The 20,136-nt window shown below is 38.4% G+C and overlaps 1 protein-coding gene across 4 annotated transcripts; it reads right to left on the bottom strand.

Moving 5' to 3' along the window:
- On the bottom strand, positions 1 to 19,830 carry HAT1 (histone acetyltransferase 1). Of its 4 annotated transcripts, none has more exons than XM_040069720.2 (11): positions 19,814 to 19,830; positions 17,106 to 17,177; positions 16,676 to 16,751; positions 14,867 to 14,987; positions 9,283 to 9,462; positions 8,929 to 9,050; positions 8,324 to 8,428; positions 7,881 to 7,987; positions 5,501 to 5,652; positions 4,155 to 4,271; positions 1 to 395 (listed from the first exon to the last, which is right to left on the bottom strand). In XM_040069720.2, exons 2-11 carry the CDS (start codon positions 17,164 to 17,166, stop codon positions 228 to 230), a joined length of 1,209 nt encoding a protein of 402 aa, XP_039925654.2. In that variant the 5' UTR covers positions 17,167 to 17,177; positions 19,814 to 19,830; the 3' UTR covers positions 1 to 227. The 4 variants fall into 4 exon arrangements, with proteins under 4 accessions (XP_039925654.2, XP_039925655.1, XP_039925658.1 ...); XM_040069721.1 differs by lacking the exon at positions 19,814 to 19,830 and adding an exon at positions 18,149 to 18,264; XM_040069724.2 differs by lacking the exon at positions 19,814 to 19,830 and adding an exon at positions 18,019 to 18,144.
- Positions 19,831 to 20,136: the final 306 nt, after the last annotated feature.

The following is a 20,136-nucleotide window of genomic DNA, read 5'->3' as shown; positions in this document are numbered from 1 at the left end:
TCTGAGAATCTACATTGTTTATTTCATCAAGAAGTGCCCCCAAACCTAAAGTACAACATTTTTAAATCTACAACACAAAAATAGAAAATATTCAAAATGCACAGAACACATGTCACCTTTAATGTGATTAAAACGTCACATGAGATTTTTTGCAGTTAAGTGGCAATTAAGGATGTGCTTTACAACACTGTATAGATATCTGCAAGTTTTCTGTACAGGGAGGATCCTCATGCTTGTGCAAGTCGTTCTAGGACTCTTCGGTAATCTGAAACAAGCTGTTGGAAGCTCTCTTCTAACTGTTCACGTTGCAAGTTTAGGTCTATTTGGTTCAACTGATTAGTCATCTCCTCTGGTCTTAGACACCTTCTCATCTTGGCAAGTTCTCTCTGTTTTTTCTAAGCAATCAAACAAACAGTAGTTTGAACACAGCCAGTAATTATCAAGAATATGATATTTCATTATGGTGTTTCATTAAAATTTATTCAATGTCGGTAGTTAGTTCTTTAAGATGTCCCTAATCCCAAGAGAAGCAGTAACCATGTTTGATTAGCACATTTGTTCTGTTAAAGGCTCATCGTATCATTGATGAGCTAGTGAAGGGAGGAAGGGTTTCAAATTCTGTTCCTTAACCAAACAGATTAGGTCTAACAGTACACCTACTACTGATGATGTATGGCACAAAAAGCTTGACTGTAGAAATCTGACTAGCATATTGAATTCTACGTTAACATTATTTACACTGGTGTCCCATTACGTGACTGTTCAGCCAACCGATTTCCCTAAAACTTGACTATCAAAAATTAATTTTAAGTCTCCAGTACACAGGAAAAAGTTTCACAAACTCTTACAAATTATTCAAGTTACCAGGGACTAGTAGTAACAGCACTGAAAAGCAGTAAAATTAGTTGTAAGCATAAACATATTTGTACAGAAAGATGACGAGTTGTCCTTGCTCCGTCACATGTGATTTCTACCTGGTTCTTAAAAGATCCTCAAAATACTTTTGTATTTTCTTTACCCAGATATACTTTCATATAGCTGATACTTATTTCTGAACTACTCAGTTCTTCAGGTACTTTCCATTCTTCAGTCTTCTCTAGCTTTGTAAAAGCAGAATATCATTCAACACTTAATTTAAAAAAAAGTACTATGTATGCCTGGTATCTTAGCAATAAATCTTTACAATACCTACAGAATTAATGCATTAAAACAACAAAATTTCACCAAATTATTTTATTTCTAGCACTCTCAAAATCAAAGCCCTTTTGTGCTCTAATTTTACACTTATCTCTCAATGGTATATTTGTTTTCTTGCTGTGATTGATGCTGAGAAGGGAAGAGTGGAGACTACAGTAAACTGTAAATGAGTAAGACCAGAGAAATTTTTATAATCTCCCAAAGATTCCATAGACAGGCAAAGTTCAGCTCAGAAAAGGAGGTTCTGTACTTAAGTCCTGGTGAGGCGTTCAGGCACGTTTCTGGCCAATAATCAAGAAACCTTTCCTTGTTAAAGGATATGAAAAGCAGCATAGATGTTTAAATCTTAGCCTCACATTAGCTCTATGCAGTCAAAATAAGTAAGATACTCAAAACATATGATGAGCTGCCCAAATGAAAATAGAAATGAGTACCTTTTGCCAAGCTTCTGTCAATAGAACAACTAAAACTCTAATCTAGAATTAATTCAAAGTCTGCCTAACAGGAGTGTCTGTTTAGATTATGAACAGTAGCTCTGAAAAAAAGGTGTGAGCTTTTAAATGCCTACAACATCTGATACTGTACCATTAAGCCATCTTTAAGTTCCAGATTGCTGTTAAAAGCAAACTCTCTTTGCATGTTTCAGATAACCAGTTGTTTCAATACCCATTTCTCCCCCAAATATCCTACAAGCATATCCAGGTACACAAGATTTTGAAAACTGCCATCAGTAATATTTTACCTGGGCAGCTTCAAGAGGATTCTTTGGGAGCAAGTTGGGCTGGGCAGAAAAGCAAATTCAAGTAGCAACCAAAGTATTACAGTTATGAAAAGTAGTGCAGCAGTGGTATTTACTTCCAAGAGGGATGACATGAAGAACAAAGACATGATCAAGGAGATATGTCTACCAGCACAATCCACTAATAAAAAGCATAGTTTGTCAGAAATGGAGAAGCCACAGTGAAATTGAAATTTCACAAGCTGCTCACCCTTTATACTACCTTGGAGTGATGCCCTGTTAACTAATATGCCAAATCTTTTATTTCCTCTATTAGTGCTACTTATACAGAGTGCAACATGTCCTGCTGCATCAGTCATCCCAACCTAGTGATGCCACATGCATAAAGGTCTCAGCATCTTTAGCAACCACCTCCTTGCTTGTAACGACTTCAGGGGGAATAAGTCTATTACATGTTTTTCCCCTGAGGTTTCTGCATACTTTTCACTGCTACTGTTAGCCAGGACTTAATAATTCTAAGATGGAATACCTTTTTTATTAAACTAAGGTAGTGTCAACTTAGAATGATTCTGCATCTGTACAGCACTTTTCAAAGGAAGCTATCAAACAGTTGATATAATAAAATGACACCTGTATTAGTGTATACAGTAATATTCCTAATTATATGTTTATAAAGTTTGGCTCCCCCCCCCAAAATTACGCTCTCTATATTAAAAGTTAGTTTCATTACATTTTTGAAAACTTTTTGAAAATGGCATTGTGACTAAAATTTACTGGAAATGGTTTAAAATAAGTGTAGAAGTAACCTAATTGCTAGGTAGAACTACCATAAACAACATGACTATTGCAGAACATGAAATGTAAAATCAGGGGAAAAAAGGTGTTGGCTGCTTTAAGCATTCTTTGGAATCCACACTGAAATAACAAAAACTAAAAATGCAATGTTCTAAAGTAGCAATATTGCATATTTAGCAATACATAATCCATTAATTATCCATGCACTTATTGTGTGCAAAGACTGAAGTGGAAACACCTGCTTAGAAGCACTAGAATTGAAGCTGCTTATGAACTTTAGGATTTAGCTTACAGGACCTCAGAGATGAGTGTGTGAATTGAAATCATGTAACAGTCATGAAAAACAGTTGCTGAAAAATCACCTTATTTATAGTGGACATTGAGTGAAATCCAGCAAATGAGACAAATCACTTGTGAAAGAGAGCTTGTTTTGATTATGGTCCTGGCACTCAGCATGACATGAAATTATCACCAGATCAGATAGGTATTTAGTAAACTGCTGGCCTCTTGTTTCCACTAACAGCTCCTGTAAGCCCAACACGACTACAAGCAAAGTTTTGCTATTTTGGTGTAACAGGGTAAATATTGCTTTAGGAAGGTTTTCAAGCTGATCAAGGTACTCCTCGTGCTCTGTGTACCTTTATACGCAGGATTTTGGTTTGCTTGGCAAGTACTTAATTGACAAGAGTAGCTAACATGCTACTTACAGCAATAAACCTAGATTAATTTGTGGCCTTCTTGACTCTTGATACAAAGACTGATGCCATTAGCAACTAAAATACAACTTTTGAAATCCGTATCTCAAAGGGTGAGCTTATGCAACACAGACCAACCACTTTGAAAATCCAGGATGCATAAATAACAGGAACTAAGAACATTACTTGGTACTATGTTTAATACTTGCTTGAATTTTCCTGCTGGTATTATTTTATATTCCATCTGTGTGGAGTTAATACTATGTTGATATGACTTGATTACTTCTAGCAAGCTGTTTTCTTAAGACCTAGCAAACAATTAGAACAGGAATCTAAACTATACCTAGTCTGCAGTGTAAACTATAACTATCTTCTAATTTCCAGCTTGTCTATTTAATGATTTTGAGCTCTTTAAGAAATTGACCATTTTACGGTTTAATTGACCTTAAACCTACCTGGGCATAATGCCCCTTGTAGCTAGATAGCATGAGCTTAACAGTGACCTCCTGCTGCAACCAGCCAGGAAACAGTCAGGAGCCAAACAGGATCTTCAGTGCTGCTATATAAGAATGTCCCCTGCATCTGTATCTATGTCAGCTGAACACTGCATAACTAATAGTAGTTGATTGGCAACATAATTGGCATCAACTACATTTATGGAAATTAAAGTAAAATCAAGTATAATTAGCTTTGAAATAAATATTAAATGATACTTAAGTCATATACACCTTATAGGGCCCAATCAGTCTTCTTTTAACATCCAACCGATAGCTTCTGGACTGTTCTGCATCACCCATATTTGTTGCACGCAATCGGAGAATTTCATAAACTCGTCTTGTGTGTTGCTAATGAACAGAAAGGAGAATAAAAACCACATCTGAATAAAGAGATCACTCAACAGAGCTCCACGTGGAGAAATACTGAAATATTAGAGTAATTCTTCATCTTATCAGAAGACAGAGGCATGGATAAATCTGTCCTCCTATCTGGTGGGTTCAGTGAATAAACTTTTTTTAACTTCAAAACCATTTTCTTCCATGCACCCAGTGTCTGATCTCTCAAGTGTTGCACCAGCTGTAGAGGGGCTTCAAGGACTTGCTCTAAGTGGACAGCAGAAAGCCCAGAAGCCAGAGTCCAAAAACACTTCTGAGAACAAGGATTGGAACTAGAATGACGTTAAGCAATACCAAGCAGTACCCACTTTACTAATTTTAACAATCCACATATATCTACTGCCCTTCACAAGGCCCCCTAAAAGTTCTAAATATGAACATGAAACAATAATATTTAAAGTTTCCTGTTTACTAGGGAAGAGTATTAATCAGCAAATGGAAAAATCAAAGTGCTTTTGCTATCGGGATCAAAAAGTATGACATCTGAGGAGACAATTATGTTGCTACTATACTAACTTGCATCTGTATGAAAACAGAATTTAAGACCAAGTTTTTTTTCTGAACAACCGAACAAAAATAAAGTGGTTTGTCTGCTAAACTACCACATGCTTACATACTGTTAAAAAAACAAATGAAACTTATTTATCCTTTCAGATTTAAAATATAGAAGGCTGCAGATGTACTTTCCTTATATAAGCTATACCATTTTCATGAACACATCTGAATATGGCTTTGCACTGCCCATCCCTCAAGGTTTAAAATCTTCAGTACAGCATATTCAAATACATTTTTAATTAAGCAACTCTACTATTTCAATATCATACTCAAACATTCGTTTAATAACTTAAGATTACCAGCAAATTTAATTGTTTAATTTAACTCTTTAGTTCTCCAAATGTTTAGAGTTGCATTAGTAAGTTTGCCACTTTAGCATTCTGCATTCCCAAAGCATTTATTTGCACAAATACTCTTGGAAGAAATCAAAACCATGTCAAATTCTATTACAACAGAATATGTAGGTTAAAAAGGCATTTATTGAAAACCATGAGCCATCTATCTCCTGATACACCCTTAACAACTATCAAAATAAGCCTGTGTGTAAATTCCATGTCTCTAAGTTTAAATTGTATTGTACTCATTTGATAAGAATATGCCCAACTACAACTGAACTGATTTAATACCTTATTTATTTTCAATTTTTGTTGAGCTTCCGTCACCATTTCTTGACTGAAACCTTGCATTAACTTTACTGGGGAAAAGCAAAGCAAATCTTGACAGAGTTTTACAAGAACAAAGTCTCTAAGCTTCACATAGTTCTCAGATGGATCTTCAGCTAGAAAGAATAAAAAAAAGCTTATCAGCATTATTTGTTTTGTCATCTCTGGTGTGTAATTACAAAGAACTATGGAAAACAAAAGCAGATGCAGCATTCATCAGTATATAAACAACTGTGCTTAATTGTAAGCACTGTTACCAAAGGTTTCAGGGTTTGACAGTAGACATCAAACAGGACAAAGAAAGAGAAACTTTTAATACTTTGAGTATGCAGTGCTGCACCTATTCTACATATATATTATGAACTGACTTGTTTAAACCCATTTAATTTCTTGGGATAAGAAGACTAGCCAAAAAACCTTTTTTCTTCTATCTTTCATTTATTCTATATTTGACAATGGTAGAACTACTCAAACACAAACAAAAGGGAAAATGTGGGAAAAGATTGGTGAAAATATCCTATTGTACACAAGTAAAGCAGCTGAAGACATGTACTGAGCAGGAGTTAGTCTTTGTTAGCAGGGAAGGCAGGAAAAGGTACAAGAACCCAAAGGACAAGACTGTCCAAACTTAAAAGGCTGAAAGGACCTAAGCAAAAGCTGATCACAATTTCAAGTTACTTCCATTTTTCTCAAAAAGACAGCTTAGCTATCGAAACTGTTGCTTTAGAAAAAACACTGAAATTGAGAACTAACCTCAGTTAAGATCAACAATTTGCAGTTTTAGGATGATCAAAAGCAAAACAAAGCTACCAAGAGGGACTGGGATAGAAGCTTTTGCTGCGCAGTGTATGTAGCACCATGCAACTAACAGTTTATTTTTCTGGGTTGGGTAAAAATGTATTGTGTATGGGTGGCCTAATCTTGTATGGCAAGCCTTATAGCACTTATAGCACTTCTGTAAAAGAGATTGAAGAAGAGCACTAAAGTAAATTGATTCATTCTTTTGCACTCAGATTAGTTAAAAGAAGAGGCAGTTTCTGTTCAGTAAGCACTAGCAGCCTACATGTTGCTTGTGTCAGGATGACAAGGTATAAGCAGAACAAAATATTTGCTGCAAACATGAAACTCAGAAGTCATTTTAATTAGTAAATCATTAGCTTTTTCAAAGAAATTAATTAGATCTTCATTTTCTCTTTACAGAAAGGTTAAAGGCTGTATTTCACAACTTTAGATGGTATGTAACTAAATATTCTGGCCATATCAAGACAGTCCAAGCCCAATGTTCCCCTCAAAAAGGAAAATGAATACTTCCCTAAGAGTTGTAACTTCCATAACTTGAGTTCCACGTAGAATATTGCAAGCTTTCTTCGGCTTCATTCCACAAAAACATTGAACCCTGTTTTAGTGCACATTTACTGTTTGCTACAACCCTCCACTGAAGGCACTGAGCCATGAACATGTCATAGGATTTGTGCAGTAGCAGCTTAAGATTTTGTCATCTTCAATCATAAAAGCTACATAATGGTTTGTACCATGAAAAGGAAAAAGTAAATGCATGATGCACATGAGTTCCTGTTGCCTACACTAAGTTACACCTTCTTAGGTTCCCATGAACTGGATTGCTTTGTTACAATGATCCAGCAACAGTGCATTATGAAAGCAAGCGGTCTATCGGGTTTTAATTAGAATTATAAATAACCAAGGTGAGACTACACATAGAATTGCATGGTCAATGTGTTTGAACTGCATTTCCTCCTATACTAGACTTGAAACCACAGGACTGATGTCATGCCTGTGGCGATTTTTAATGTTAGTTTTGCTATGCACATGGACCTTTTATCTGCCATTTCCACAATCTTGTTTTTAGGTATTTGTGCGCACACATCTAATACCATGGATTCCTTCAAGCCAGCGCTATGTGCTCCTGGCGCACAAGTTCTCTACAAACTCTTACTGTCTGTAAAATTTCAGCTTGCACACTAATATTAATGTGCTATTTTAGTGTCCCACCTCAAGTCTGAGTTTTGGCTAAGAGGGGTGAGGTGAACAAGGAATTTGACAAAGCTTGATCTCTTGGCAAACTCAGCTGTGTACCTCACAATAAAATAGTTAATTAGCTGGTAATCCGTTCACGCTAGGGATTGAATTTTCCTGGTGTGCTGTTCTCTGAGTTGAGTATTTAAGAAACTACACTATATACACTTTTGTAAGCCAGGGCACTATTAATTCCGAACTGAGCAGAAGCTAAATCTTCAAAAGGCTTTAAATTCAGACAAACGAACATAAAAGTTAGCTTGTGGGCTAACAACCTGTGTAAGTTCCTTATTAAAAATTTAACACAAACCTGTTATATCAAGTACTGTAGGAGAAGACATATAGTATCTATGAACAGTTTCAAGCAGCTGAGCACCATGGCCTTCTCCTTGGAATGGTGGCAAGATCAGCATCTGGCTACAGACAAAGGAATGCATTTTCAGTTCAAATGAAAGCATTTGAAAACATAATGCGAAGTCTTAAAAACAAAATGGAATTATATTTTAGATTAAGGTATGTGCAATCTTCACGTTAAAATGTAATTTTTAACGAAATCTTAAAATTGTTAAAAATTCAAAACTTGTTTGAGATTCCCTCCGCTTCAAGAAGGAAACAATGAAATAAATCAGTGCACAGACAGCTAAGAATGGGGATTTTTTAAACAAATCAACACTATTATAAACAAGTATTGGGAACTTCAGCAGTTCCCTCTTCTGAAATAAAAGGCAAGGCACGAGTTACACCGCCAATTACCTTACACGTGGCCGGGTTTTGTCTGGGTACACATAGTAATTATAGACTGTCATGTAGCCCACGGTCGCAAAGAGCGTAGCTCCATCCTTATTATACTTCTCAAATCTGCAGATAAAACAGAAAGCCAAGCAGGTCAATTACAGTTGCGCTCCCATGCAGTGTCCATTTTCTTTTCCATTCTCCAACTGAATTTTCAGTGTCAGCAAGCTACTCTGTGAGGGCCCAATGGGTACACCTGCTATGTTCTGAATGTACAATTCACTTAATTGGTGTGCAGCAACTTGGATAAATCAGACCTCTTTACAGCACTTCAGTGCACTTGCCCATTATAAAGATGAATAGGTGGCAAGTAAAAGAAAACACAGGCAAAGCTCATTTTACTGTTTAAGCCTACATTCAGGGCTCCAACGGACAACAGCATTTAATTTAGCTCTATTCTCAAGCTTTCCCAAAGCATAATGGAGGAAAACTCAAGCCTCATAAACAATGTTTTTTCTTTCCTGGGAAAAATATCATTATACTGCTCCAATAATTGGCCAGCCACAATTAAAATGCGGGCTTTGTGGAGGTAATAAGGTCCACTGTTGCTTTAGAACTGTACTTACACTAGAAAGTAGTTCCATCTTTCATCATCTACATCAATAAAGCTAGCAGTTTCAATAAACCACATCAAGAACGTCTGAAGCCTTTCATGATATTCTCGAAAGCCTGGACATGTCATGTCAGCCTAGGGAAAAAGCCAGGAGAAGTCAGGTGAAAGCTATCACAGATGCAAGAGGAAAACCTATGTGAAAACCTAATTAAATTCTCTGATATAAAAAAAGCATGTTAATGATTAATAAGTGGTTAAAATTATATTATTTATACACTACCGTTGGATCACTACAGAAAGTGCATCTCTGCAAAATAAAATTGAATTTGGTTGCTCAAAAGCAGAAGTTTAAGTTAATTTTTCATACCTTGTATATTTGATACGTTATATCTTCACCAGCTTCCTCATTATGGATAGAATATGTGTGTAGCAGCATTCCAAAGGGCTTGAAGTTGACCTCCTTCTCCAGCAGAGACACAAAGTCATCTGTGTTTGTGCAAAAACCAGGTGGAATGATTTCTCTAATTTTACTTTCAACATCATCTGCCTGAAGATTACAAAAAGGGGAAGGATCAGTGGAAGATTAGAAAAAGACAACATTGATGTCACTGTTGTGTTAAAGAAATGAATATATGAGACACACTGTATCTACCAGTAATTTAAAAAACAAGGACGAAAGAAAAAAGAAAAAGCAAGCATTCTTGTTATTCATTAGTGATCTTCCAGCAAGTAAAGGAGCTCATGAGATCAGAAATGTCACAATCCAGCCTTTGTAAACATCAGAAAGCTCTTGGTTACAGCTTAAGTTCGTGACCATTTTTATGTTTAGAGATTGCTATATTTGTTCAAGCTTGACTAGGAGCGTCAGTAGCTATTCTGTAAGCGCAGCATGTTCAGAAGCCAAGACTTCCCAGACAGCAATTCAGCAAGACTATGCTATGCTACACAGCCTTGTGGAACTCAGGTTCCCAAACAAGCAGCTTACAAGAGGTATTAGGTGATGCAGAACTAAGTGGAGAAAAAAGGACAAAGATCAAAAACGGTAGCTCACAAATAGCAAAGTGACAGCTAACACACTCTGGCATTCTTATGGCCCCCTGCTTGAAATGCCTGTCTATAGAATCAGCTGCAAAACACCGTACAAACTCAGACAACCACATCCCACATTCTAATAAAAGAAAGTTTTGAAAACAAAGTTTGACATAAAATAGTACAACTTATGAATACTGTCAGCAAATCTGACCTGTAGTCTAACATACTGTGGAAGACAAAATATTCTGACACCAAAATTTAATTCAGAGATTATTCTTTTCAGATAGCCAAAGTTAGAGACTATCAGCTGAGCAGACTTCATAATCCTTTTCAGACCCCCAGAAGACCACTTGATTGAATACATTTACTACTTCTTTTTAACCATGAATATTTGATGAAGCTTCACAATAACGTATTACTGCTTCTCACCAGGCAATAAAACTTAATGAATTGGTCTCAACTTAACAAAACCATACTCCTCAATACAATTCCTAAAAGCCTGACATTACATTCAACAAAATGAGCTTACATTCAATTCAAACTTTCCTCCGGACAATGAATCCAGGTTTTTACTTAATGGAGTTTGCCCTGAGTTCAGCTGTAATGTTTGTATTGTATCTATTTCCACAAGGGCGGACACAAGAACACTTTGTGTTAACTTACTAAGCAGCTCTTTCACACCGTTTACACGCATGATGGGTATTAGTTCAAAACCAAGACCCTTGCTACTTAGCATTCAAAACAGGGAAATTAAGATGCTTAGAACAAAATACACTACAAAAGGCTAATACAACATGCTACTAATTCCTGTCCTTTCAACCATGGGCCCTTAAGCAGAAGCAATGCACCTGCAAATGAATAGCACTTTATCATTCAGTTACATTTTTAGTATAGAGAAAGACAGACTTAGCTCAGCACAAACAAGTTTTATTCTTAATGGTTTGGTACTACCAACATTTATATTTATATTTGGAGAGAGAGCTATTAAGCAGTTAAAATACAGCTCTACAATACCTGGTGTAAGAACTCAGTAAAAATGTGTACAATCTTTACGCTAATTTCATTCTCAAAACAAAGACAATTTGTTGGCGCCTTTGCTATTCTTCATAAACCAATATTAGTTAAAATACATTTTCCTTACACTTACTGATTTAAGGGCACTACACAAAACCAGCCACTTTTTCAGAATCAAGGAATTACATTAAAAACATATTTATATGGAACACAGTTTAGAAATGCCTTTTTCAAAACTGTGCAAATGCATTGTTTACATAGATCTTACATCTGCACTACTGACAGAGCTGTAAGAAACCACAACTAAGAATCTGTAGCAACTTGCATTTTATATAGCTGAATAAGCATGCAAAAATAATCTAGAATTAAAGCAGTATTTCCAAGCAACAGTACAATAACTCAGACTATGTGGATGACATCTAAAAAGGGTGAATATACAGTAGGAAGTACTATATACACAATGCTTAAGTAATTTTGCTTCCCTTCGCATTTCTAAGTTTCTTCATTAGCGGTGAGAAGGAAGCCAAACTGTGACCCACTCAAAGCCTGTAAGGTAGCACATCCATCACCTGGATGTTTCCACCAGAGAAAAGTCTTGTTTTCAAAACAGTAGAAAGAAATAAAATATGACAGCAGCTTAGCAAGTAAAGCACTAGATAATACTTCTTGATTCTATATGACTACAACATGTTTTCACCTACTGCCTCCTAAAAATCGGATGAACCCTTGGAATGGGGTCTGACACAAGAAAATACAGTCTTCAATTACTTTTAGGGTTAACAAAGATCTCTCCTTCTTACAGAGCAAATCCCAGAATCCTCAGTTTGAGCAGTGGCAGAAGTTTAAGCCAAGCAATTTTCAGTTAGTAAGACCTGAAATACTGGAATCTCAGTATATCAACCACATAAAAAAGATTTTATTTCATTAAAACCTGTACTTTTTAATGGAAACATTCATTACTTAGTAGGTCCTTTTCAGACACCTCTCTTTGAGGTGCCCATCATCCAAGGAGCTGCCAAAATGTGCTTACTGCCTTCCCTTGGCATTTCTTTGACACTGGTAAGAGTTTTTTATCAGAGCAAGACACTTGTATCTTACCAACTGCAACAGATGCACACAAGTTTCTCTTCAGAAAAACAATCCTGTTGACTACTACAGTAATGTTTAACATAGGCAAAGCTACTTACAATGAAGCATGCAAAACCCTAAATTAAGCCAGCCAGGAGTTGTTAAAGCTCATGGTTCACAGAAGTGCTGCCTCTAATGTATTACCTTCACAATCAGAATCATGTGAGGCGATGACAGGGAATTTGGTATAGGCTGATAAGCAGTCCTACTACAAATCAAGTGTAGTTAAGTGGGCAACGTCTCTTTGTACATTACATTTGACTCTGGCTAATTTTAATTTAGGAATTATTATTATACTAATAGGCAGCTAAGGTATTTGCTGTAGCATGTAGATTGCAAAGTGACTTAATTTCAAATAACTACAGAAGCATATTTGAGAGTTGAATTTCTCTAAAAATTGTGTGCACGTGTTTCAGAGGGGAGCAATGGAGTGATCAGAATTACAACACAAAAGCGTATTACAAATGTGTATTACATTACAAAAGCACCAAATATTGAAACAATACTTTTTAATTAACTTTTGTATAAAGCAAATGTATACACTAGAAGCAAAGCAAGATACAGAGTTTAGTGAAATACTTTACCCCTATCCCATCAAAAAATGCAGATGAGAAGGAAGATACTGGAACAGCTGCAAATCTCAAAGCAGCAAGCAATTCAGAGGTCATTGCTATTTATATTTACACTAAAAGAAGGCAGTTTCTCTTCAGTTATTTGGAAGAATTTATCCATTTGAAAGAATTAATTTATCCATTCAAAGGATAAATTCTGTCTCCTTTCACTAAATGAAGTGTCAGCTTCTGTTCAAAACATGATCATCCTTTGTTGAAGCTACCCTAATAATATAACATCCTTAAAGATGGACCTAAACCATGTTATGATGCATAAGTATGCCTGAAGTTCTGCCTTTTGACATTTCAGGGCTGTATCTCTTCCTCATGTTCAAGAAGATCTTGGGGAAAAAAGAAATAGTGGTATTGGGAGAAATATTTCTGTCAATCCCTAGCAAGGATGGCAGCAGCTGCTTTAGCAATAACGAAACCAAACTTAGTATTACAGAATAAAACCACCTGCTGTTGAATGAGCTTGTATGGGTATTTGGATACAAAATCCTCAGCTGTGAATAACTTTGTGGAGCAGTAATACCAGCTTGCTTGTAACCAGTTATGGTAAAGGCAGAAACTGCTGTCCTTTCCTAAATGCCATCTATTCACAGCACAAGATTATCTGTCACGTGTGGTGGGTATCTTAGTATAATCATCATCAAGGAGGAGAGATCAGCAAACAGTTAACTTAGAAAAAGAAATGCTAATATGCATTGAAACCAACATCCTGCTGTAAAGACAGCTTATGCTTTAACTTCTGCAAATGTGTTATCTTAGGGTGGTTAAACTGACAGCAAATACAAATGCAGAAGAAGATTGACTACAGTCGCATCTTTTTTCTATATATGTTTAGATATAGCACCATAAGGAGCTTATTTGAATGTACAGTGCTAGTAACACTAAGGGAAGCACAGGGTAGAGCAAGCACATTCTTCCCCTTCAGTCAAGGCATGTCAATGCTCTGGAGAGCATACAGAAGAGTGCTGTTCAAAAAGATCTTTTGTGTTCCCATCTCAGTCCCTAAAGAAATTGGAGGACTAATTCATTATAGGAAACAGGCCTTGAAAAAAGTGACCATTTAGAGCAATCAAAAAAGTTGCAGTGTGCATAGGGCAAGAGAGACCTTGTTTAGACCTCCAGAGAGGCAAACTGGGTTTGCCATTGGTACAGAAAATAGATGAAGTAAAAAGGTGCTATGGTACTGATTCCTGTTCTATTTTGAAATTATAGCAGTGAAAGGTTGGACAATTTGATTTTAACGTGTTTAGTATATGGCAAACAGCCCTTCCTTTTTTTCCTTATTTCCAAAAAATCCCTCGTTAGATTAGAAGAGCATGACCTTTCATTCCTAAGAGGTGTTGCTCTAGCCTCCAAAGTATTTCAGACATGTCCAGGAACTTAACCTGAGTATATTCTAACACACCTTCAAAACAAGTAAGAGCAAATCTTTAAAATCATTCTAATGTATTTCTCCTTTTACAATAGGCCTTTCCTTGAAATTATTTAAATAGACTCCAAGAAATTTGAAACTAGTAACTTAAATGCAGTCTGAAGTCATATTTGGAGTCATATAGACAGTAGGAGAGAGAGAAAAAAAAGCTACAAGTATTCTACAGGCCCAGAAGACCCACAGGAAAAAAGAAACAAGCAAACAAAAACTCTGCAGGTGATTGTATTATCATGTTCCTTTATGAATGATGTAAAGCATACATGCTACCCATACAGAAGTTTATAATCTCTTTTCTGCTTTACTTGTTCCCCATGTTTTAGAGAGACACAGTCAAGTGTACTATCTCATGAAATTCTTACAGAAATCTCCTTTTCCTTCTCACTGATTCTCTTCATAAACCCCACCAATGCTAGTCCTCCTCCTGGTCACAGTTAACATTAAAATACAGATATGCCAAGTTGAGGTTTATTTTGTGAACTTGCTTTGGCATCAGCACCTCACATCTGACTGTTCTGTGTGACACAACTTTGATTGTACTGTTGTCAGGGAATGGGACAGATGAAGTTCGAAGATTTTACTGGCTTAGCAAAAGGAAGCTTTGTTTAATTCCTTTTAATATAAACCAAGCTTAGGTGGGCAATCACTAAACCTGGAACTCCTGTCCATACCAAAGTAAACCTTCTCAATGTCACGTTAAAGACAGAAGCAGACCTTGCACTTACCTCCACGCAGTCAAACTTCTCGTTTACTTTCGATGTGTATTCAATGCGGAAGAGCGTGGACAGGTTTCCAGCAATGTAATACAGGAGGATCTTGAGCCCCTTGTAGCCAAAAGCAACTTCACTGAGAAAGGAGAAAATAACAACCAGGAACTCGATACGTAACAAAACATTCACATCACAGTGCTTTCATTTCACGTGACATTCACATCATCTTTCCCAGTAAGCTTCCTAATAGGAAAAGGGAATCAAATTGGAAGTGCAGTACCTGGACCAAGATAACGCTTTACACTACTTCTATTATTTTGTACCTCTACTGGAAATATTCTGAACTCAGTAAGGAGTGCCTGTGTCCTTACTGTGACAGCTCAGGAGAGAATACCTGAAACAGCTAATAATACTGTGTTTATGCTTTTTCAATAGCTTTAACTCATTAACAGTTACTTACATTAATTGATCGCTAACATTCATTAAAAATTACTTTGCAGTGCAGTATAACGTTTTGGAATAAACTACTTCAATCTATAGCGTACAAAGCACGGATAACCAGGTGTAGCAATTTGTGGAGTTTTTAGTTGACGACTCCTATTTAGCTTTCCAATCTAACCAGAAATTAGTACACGCAAAAGAAGAATAGAATACAAAGGCTCTTTTTACACTTTGAAAATACAAGTTGCTTGAACACAAACTCTATATTCCTATGAAGAATAGGGAATTTCTTCTCTGAAAAAAGGTGCAGAAAATAGTAATGATCACCAAGAAACAGGCCAATTTTTTTGTTAAAGTATAGCTATAATTTTTTTTACTGAGATTTTTCTTTTATGGTAGTACATTCATAATTTAAAATTTGAAATATAAATGCCAGAAAAATTTGCTTGTTAGGTAAACTAACAGACTGGAGTATTCTGTTATTACTAATATTATAATTATTGTCATTGATGGCTGCAGTAGATGCTTAGTAGTGTAACTAATTTATTATATTTATTATAAGTAGTTCATCCTAATTGTATAAACTAATTAGATTAATTTCAAAAGGAAATTGAAATTAAGAAACACAACTACTTAAAGAAGTCCACAGAAACATGCAGCTGGATTTTCCTTAGGTTTTTTGTTGTTTTTTTTGTTGTAGGTGGGTTTGGGGTGGTTTTTGTTTTTTTTTTTTCATCTATGGCCAGATTGTTGAATATCATTCTAGTGAAAATAATACATGACACTTCAGCACTAATTAATTCAGGATACTCAAAATAAAAGAAACAATACTTTTTTTACCTACACTTTAGGAAAGACTTTGATAGCAGCATTCTCCTGAGCAGCAGAAATTGGCTGCTCATGGCCTGAACAGGCGTACTCCTCATTGTCTGGGAGGCCATGCCCAAAGAGTGGTGGGGAATGGAGGTAAATGCACCAGACAGCTGTTCCCCTGTGGTGCTCCCCAAGGCTCAGTGCTGGGGACAGCCCCATTTAATCTCTGTCAGTGACCTGAATGCTCCCTGAGTCAGATTGCAGTCAACACTAGGCTGGACAGGAGTGTTGATCTGCTGGACGTGGGTCACAGCAAGTGACAGACTTGGGGAAGAACAGCAGGAAATGGAGCTAGGGCTGCTGGCTGACAACTGGCTGTACATGAGTGAGTCAGTGTGTCCAGGTGGCCACAAAGGCCAGTGGAGTCCTGGCCTGTATCAGCAAATGTAGCAACAGCGTCAGGGCAGCACTTCTCCCACTGCCCTCAGGATTAACAAAATTTCTTGGCTTTTAATGACTCGGAAGCAACTTTGCCCTTTGGGACCCATCAATTTGAATCTGGAAACTTACTCATCTCCAAACACTTGATGGCTGTACTCTGGATTAAATGTTGTGTTCTCATCCTCCAAATCCTCAGGAAAGCGAACTGCGGGGAAAAAAAAAAGAATAAGAGCGTGACCAAGTCACCATCCATTTGTTTGTCCACAGATGCCCTGCTAGCTGGTCATGCAGGTTTCCACTAGAGTCAGACAACTTGAGTTAAGTAACTACGTGAGGGCTGCATACAAACAAAATCAAGGCATCCTATACAACTTAAATGCACATTATTTGATCTGAGAATATCGAATCAGTAATCAGACTAGAACGGAGAAATTGACACTGATGTACACATATTTCACAGGAAGGTACTACAATACTTCAGTATCACTTGTACAATATTTAAAAAGTGGCATTACCTAGCTTCAGTATCACTTGTACAATATTTAAAAAGTGGCATTACCTAGCTTCAGCTGAATTGCTTCATTTGTATTACACTTGTATTCCGCCAGCTTCTTCTCCATAGCAGTAAGTCCTGAAAGAAAAATGTTTTCTTAAGAGTTAAGAGCCGTCAAACCTCTCTGTCACTATTACTCAAAAAATATATTAGAAAAAAACACACAACAAAAAATCACCAAACAAGAAAGATTAAAAAAAGCTACAGTATGCCACAACATGTCAATACAGAGGATAAAGAGATCTGCCTCACATGCTTTTCTGGAATTAGAAAACATACAAGTGTTTCTTTGAAGTTTCTGAGAATTAAAATCACTACAATAAAAAATATTAAATATTCGAAGTTACTACCAATTAAATATATATTCAGCGATGGCAGTAAGAAAACAAGAATTCACTGTAACATGTTATTTAAGTAACATGTGTCAGGACACTTCAAGTGTTTGCATTCAGTCATTCTCACAAACAGCTGTTAATGAACTACAGTGGCACGTACACCACTAGCAATTATTTAGCCAGCACTACTCCTCCAGAGCGGATGTGGAAGAAAAATGCAAATAATCTGTATTCAAACTCATTTCCAAAGCCTAATCCAGGACAGAAGACAAGTTTCACTTCAGGTATGTTCCAAATACTTTACAAACATAGCCCCTCTCCATTTCAGAAGTACCGTAAGGTCTTACATCAGCCAACAAGCTTTAAATAAACACACTTTCGGGCTTTTAATTCCCTGCCCACTGCCAGCAAATTCGTGGCCATGGACACAGAGATACACTCTGGTTTAACACTACCACGCCGTGGCGGCCGTAAACTCGAAGACACGCAGGAGCAGGGTCACGGGAGCTGGGCGGCAGAGAGGCAGGCGCGCTTCCCTCCCTTACACCCCATTCCCCGTCCGCCCGCGCTCCGTCTTCACCCACATCGGCCGGCCCCGAGCTCACGCTCCCCTGCCCCGCGTCACGGTCACGGCGCTCCCCCTGGGGCCCCTGTGTTTCCTCACGGAGAGGCACCGACAGCGCCCGCACCCCGAGCGGCCGGGCCGGGACTCACCCGCCATGTCCGAGCCCCCGCGCACAGCTAATCAACCCGCGCGCCCGCCCGCCGGAAATGAGGGCGCGCTCACGCGCTTCCGCTTCCGTCCACCGAGACCCGGCGGGGAGCCAATGGCGGCCCCGCGCTGCGCGCGCAGCTCCTGCGCATGCCCAGCGCTGCCTCGAGCCTCCCGCTGGCTCGCGCGGCCGGCCCCACCCCGCACGCCCAGAAGGCGGGCCGGGCGGCGCGCGTGCGCGGTAGTGCCCGTGCCTCTCACGTGAGCCGGCCCCGCGCGGGCGGGTGGCGTCGCGCGCCCGGTGCCGCCGGGCTTGTCCGGGCCCGAGCGCGGGACGGATGGAGCGTGCCCTGCTTCGGCCGCGACCTCCCGAGGGGCCGCCTCCGCCCCTTCACGCACACACACACTGCGTTTGTCATTGCTGCAGTCACGCTTCGGCCGAACAAACAACCGGAGCTTTATCATTAGTTAAAAAAATCCAAAACAACAATTGCTTTATGCCGGACCGCTTGCTGCAGCCACTGCGGAAAGGACCATAGGGAATCTCGCCGTTTTCTTTCAAAGGCCTGGCTTTTGATGCGTATTGATACTCTATGTGCTGGTTTGGGCCGGGGTAGAATTACTTTTCACAATGGCTTGTGTGAGGATGGTGGTTTCAATCTTTGAGGGTCCCTTGCAGCTCAGTTTATTCCGTGATTCTGTGATTTGTACTGAACACAAGGTGAATAATACAGAGATGTTTCTGCTATTGCTGAGCAGGGCTTACATAGAGCCCAGGGCATTTGTTGCTTTTTGTACTGCCGTGCTGGTAAGGATGTTGGGGCTGAATGAAAGATTGGGAAGAGACACAGCTGGGAACAGGTGTTTCCAAGAGCCAAAGGGGTATTTTTGACCAGATGGCATCATGCTCAGTATATAAAGTGGGGAGAGGATGTCAGGGGTAATGATGTTTGTCTTCCAAAGTAACTGCTAACAGGTGATGATGTCCTGCCCTCCTGCAGATGGCTGAACACCTCCCTACCAATGGGAAGCAGTGAATTAATTCCTTATTTTGCTTTGCTCATATGCGTGGCTTTTGCTTTTCCTATTAAACTTTATCTCAACCCGCGAGTTTTCTACTTGTTACTTTATCAATTCTCTCACCAGCCCTGCTGCTGGGGGAACAAGTGACTGTGTGGGGCTTGGCTGCTGGCTGGGGTTAAACCAAGACACTCTGCAGCTAGCATATATGTATATGGATTTGCTGGACAAGATGCTTGGGTGGTCAGATGCTTACCAAATCAGCAAATTTCTAGCAAAACTTTTCCTGCTGTCAGCTGGGACACAGGCATATATGTAGTATGTGAATTCTAAGATATATGCAGAAAATTTTTGTTGACATGTAACTAAAAAAAGTTGTTTTCCAGAGAAAAGTTGTTTTAAACTTAAGTGAGTCATTGTTACATGACCGTCATTATAAACGACCAGCTACTATATTGTAGTTTACTATCTCAGTGTGTTATTTGAGGAGTACCAGAATCTGCCCTTTTTATGTTTTCCAGTGGCGTCTAATAAGAGACGCTTTGTTGGGCCCTTGAAACAGCACAGCGAGACAAAATATGCAGTATTATTTAAGTCAGATTTTATAAGTACTGTGATTGAACTGTTGAAACAAAGTATAAACTTACCTTTTCTTAAGGCTGTGACCTGCACGCTTTTCATTTTGAAGTATAAAGCATATGTGTGCTCTGCTGATAAAGGATTATAAGGTCCTGTCAGAAGTTACGGAATTCCAGCCAGATTTTGGGCTTCTGGTTCTATGTTCGAAATACGGAGCTACAACCGATTTGCAGCCAAGCTGCCCGAACATCAATCTATGAACAGTTTCGGCGCTTGAAGCCCACAGGTACACCTCTGCTGACCCTCAGGGGCTCGGCTGCATCTGTTACGCCAGAAATGAGATTCGGCAGCATTTAAAAGGGCTCAGTTTTGCGCTGTGCAGGTACTACCA

Source organism: Hirundo rustica, chromosome 7 (genome assembly GCF_015227805.2).
Source record: "Hirundo rustica isolate bHirRus1 chromosome 7, bHirRus1.pri.v3, whole genome shotgun sequence".
Taxonomy (NCBI): domain Eukaryota; kingdom Metazoa; phylum Chordata; class Aves; order Passeriformes; family Hirundinidae; genus Hirundo; species Hirundo rustica.
The sequence above is the reverse complement of the archived record's forward strand: the minus strand, read 5'-3'. Positions and strand labels throughout refer to the sequence as shown.